This window comes from Plasmodium gallinaceum (assembly GCF_900005855.1).
Source record: "Plasmodium gallinaceum strain 8A genome assembly, contig: PGAL8A_v1_5, whole genome shotgun sequence".
Taxonomy (NCBI): Eukaryota; Apicomplexa; class Aconoidasida; order Haemosporida; family Plasmodiidae; genus Plasmodium; species Plasmodium gallinaceum.
Window position 1 is genome coordinate 1,623 of NW_021628211.1, and position 2,989 is coordinate 4,611.

Below are 2,989 nucleotides of genomic sequence, written 5' to 3' on the forward strand. Positions count from 1 at the left end.
TTCATCTACAATTTCTTGATTAAATTATTTAATAAAAACCTTACGGATGTCTTGGAAAGTGAAAAGGACAAATCATACTGGGACTGAAACTCTACATTACATTGTAAGAAATAATATACAAAATATGTGCTTACACTACATACATATTAATGAAAATATCAAATATTTCATTTAAATTTCCACAAAATTTTTATATCTCTGTGATTTTCTCATTAATATTTTTCATATATTTATGTTTTCATTTTTCGTACATAAGAGATACATTTTTCCATATGAATTTATTAAACCTTAGATATTCGAATTTATCTGCTTTGAAATTTTTTTTTTCTTTTACTTTTTTCACTGTTCTTCCTCATTAATTACACTGGCTATAAGACTCTTTTTATCTGAATTATCATTGTTGTTATCGAATCTTTCTCTTTTTAATCTCTTCAAACCACGATAGCAATCTAGAAAAAGATGCTGCGATATAAAATAACAGTTATTTAAAAACACATTTTTCCTAATATTTAGAGAATTTTAATTTTAATGAAAATACGAAATCTACATAAAAAAGTTACTCACATTTTAAATAAATAAATTTCAACTTACCCTTAAGGTTAAGAAAAGTAAAGTAGTATATAAAGCAAAATGGCCTAAAAAACATTCGAAATAACTCGTTCGCTGGTTATTTGGAATGTATACTCCTTGGTTATCTGGTGAATTGTTACTAATAACATTTTCTTCATCTATAAGTATTTCACTATGATTTGGAATATGCAAATTAGAATAATTAGCTGTATAAATATCTTGATCACTTAAACGTATTGTAACATAAGAATTTTGAATATAATCATCATCCTCTAAGGAATATGGATCATAATTTTCTTCAGATTCCATTTATAATTACTATATTTTTACAAGGCAAAATAATTTATTTTTATTATAAAGCATAATTTAAAGAGTTTTAGTTCGTTCCTCTAATGATTAGTATGTATAATTTAAAAAATAAAAAACGGAGGAAAATATATTAATTATGAAAAAAGGACTATAGATTAAAAGTAGTAATAAATAAGGAAAGAAAAAAAAAAATTTAATATTTAACCTCCAACCCTTTAGATCTTTTTTAAACAAATAACTAAACTGTAACAAATTTATAATCAATTTTCATTATCAAAAAATTACCATTAAATATCAAATTTTAAAATTGAACCTTTTTTTTTAACAAAATTTTCAAAAAAAAAAAATACTTTAAGAGTTAGAAAAATTAAAATCATACATAAAATGAAACTTTTATTAAAATATTTCTATATATTTTTTTTTTTAATATCTAATTTTTTTTTCCTTTTTCTTTTAATGGATAACAGATGACAAAATTCCATTATTTTTAGTGAAAACATTAAAAAAATAATGTAAAATTATTATTAAAACTTTTTTTTATTAAAATTCTTTAAAAAAAAAATAAGATATTTATAAATATATATAATTGCATTTGAAAAAAAAAATATTTTAACAAAAAAAATATCAACATGCAATATGCTATTATTTTAATTAATTTGCACGTTATAATTAATATAAAAAAATATAAGATTATTTTGAATTTAAATAATTTAAGTACTGGGTTAACTTAAAAATAATGATTTTTACAGAATTTTTTTTTTTTTTTTTGCTATTTTATCTATATTAATTTATCTTTATTAGCTTATTTTAGTAATTATATCTGATAATTATTTTAATAAAATTCATATTTAGAATTTTTGATATATTTCATTATAATGTGAATGTTTGATTTTTAACATCATGTAATTTTTATCGTATTTCTTATACAATTTTAATTTTAATAAATTTAGAAAAAATAAAATGTTAAAATGAATATAATTTAGTGATAGCAAATAAAAATAAGTAGAGAATAATTTTTTTTTATGGTTTTAGATTTTGGTTGTAATTCATCATAAAAGATCTGTATAAAATATAAAGACCCCTTTTTATTTTATGTTTCTTTTTGAATTTTAATTGTTCTTTTTATAGAAAAAATAAAAACATTTCTATTTTCCATTAAAGAGTATTTAAATTTTTATATTTTCGAATTTATTATTTATTTAAATGTATATTAATATAATTTTCTATGAAATAGTTAAAATGGATAATGAAAAGAAAGTATACTTTAAAAATTACACCATTAATGAAGTTCACAGAAATATTATTAGATTGTTTTTATAAACCTTTATAAAATTCGTTTTAATTTTGTTTTTAATTTAAAGCATATTAAGTTCCTATTTATTCTAATTTTGAATATTCTTACAAAAATTTTATTTAAATTTTATAGTGATTTACATATTATCAATTTATTTGTCATATATTCTGTTGAATTTTTATTTAATATTCTTTTGCAAACATTTAAGATTTTTTAAAAGATTTTTAAGTTGTTTCGTTATTAGAAATAAAAAGGTAAATAATTTTTGAGCATTATTTTTTGTTTAAATAAATGAAAATTTATTTAGAATATACTGTTTTAAAATTTTACTTTAACAATATATAATTATTTTTTTCTTAAATTAGAATTAAGTTTTATATTTAACTAATTTATAAAATTAATAAAATTATTTCTTTCGTTATTATTTTAAGTTTTAAAAAAATAAATAATGTAAATTTCATGANCTTAAATTATAATTAAAAATGAGAAAAATATATGAAGACATACAAAGAGAGCTAAGAATTATAAATAAATCCAAAGAAAATATTTTTTCATGGGAATATCTTACAATTATTTTTTTTTAGTTGTTAAGTTATGGTAAATAAAACTATATATTAGCATTTTTAGATATGTTTTGCATTACAAATAAACATTACTATATTTGGGTGACAATTAAATTGAGAATAAATATATCTCATATATCTATATTTGTTCATACATATTTTTATGTTGATATAAATTTAGTTATCAAATAAAATAAAATAGTAAAAATTCGTTTTTTTCTTATATAAAGAAATGATGAATTAGATATTGAGA

General features: G+C 17.8%; 1 protein-coding gene across 1 annotated transcript; it reads right to left on the bottom strand.

The window, feature by feature from the left end:
- Positions 1–339: 339 nt before the first annotated feature.
- Positions 340–879, bottom strand: PGAL8A_00000600 (hypothetical protein; the record flags this gene model as incomplete). The annotated part of the gene is made up of 2 exons (XM_028670111.1): positions 340–462; positions 592–879. The coding sequence occupies 2 exons, from the start codon at positions 877–879 to the stop codon at positions 340–342; spliced, it is 411 nt and encodes a 136-aa protein (XP_028525888.1).
- Between the last annotated feature and the right edge of the window lie 2,110 nt (positions 880–2,989).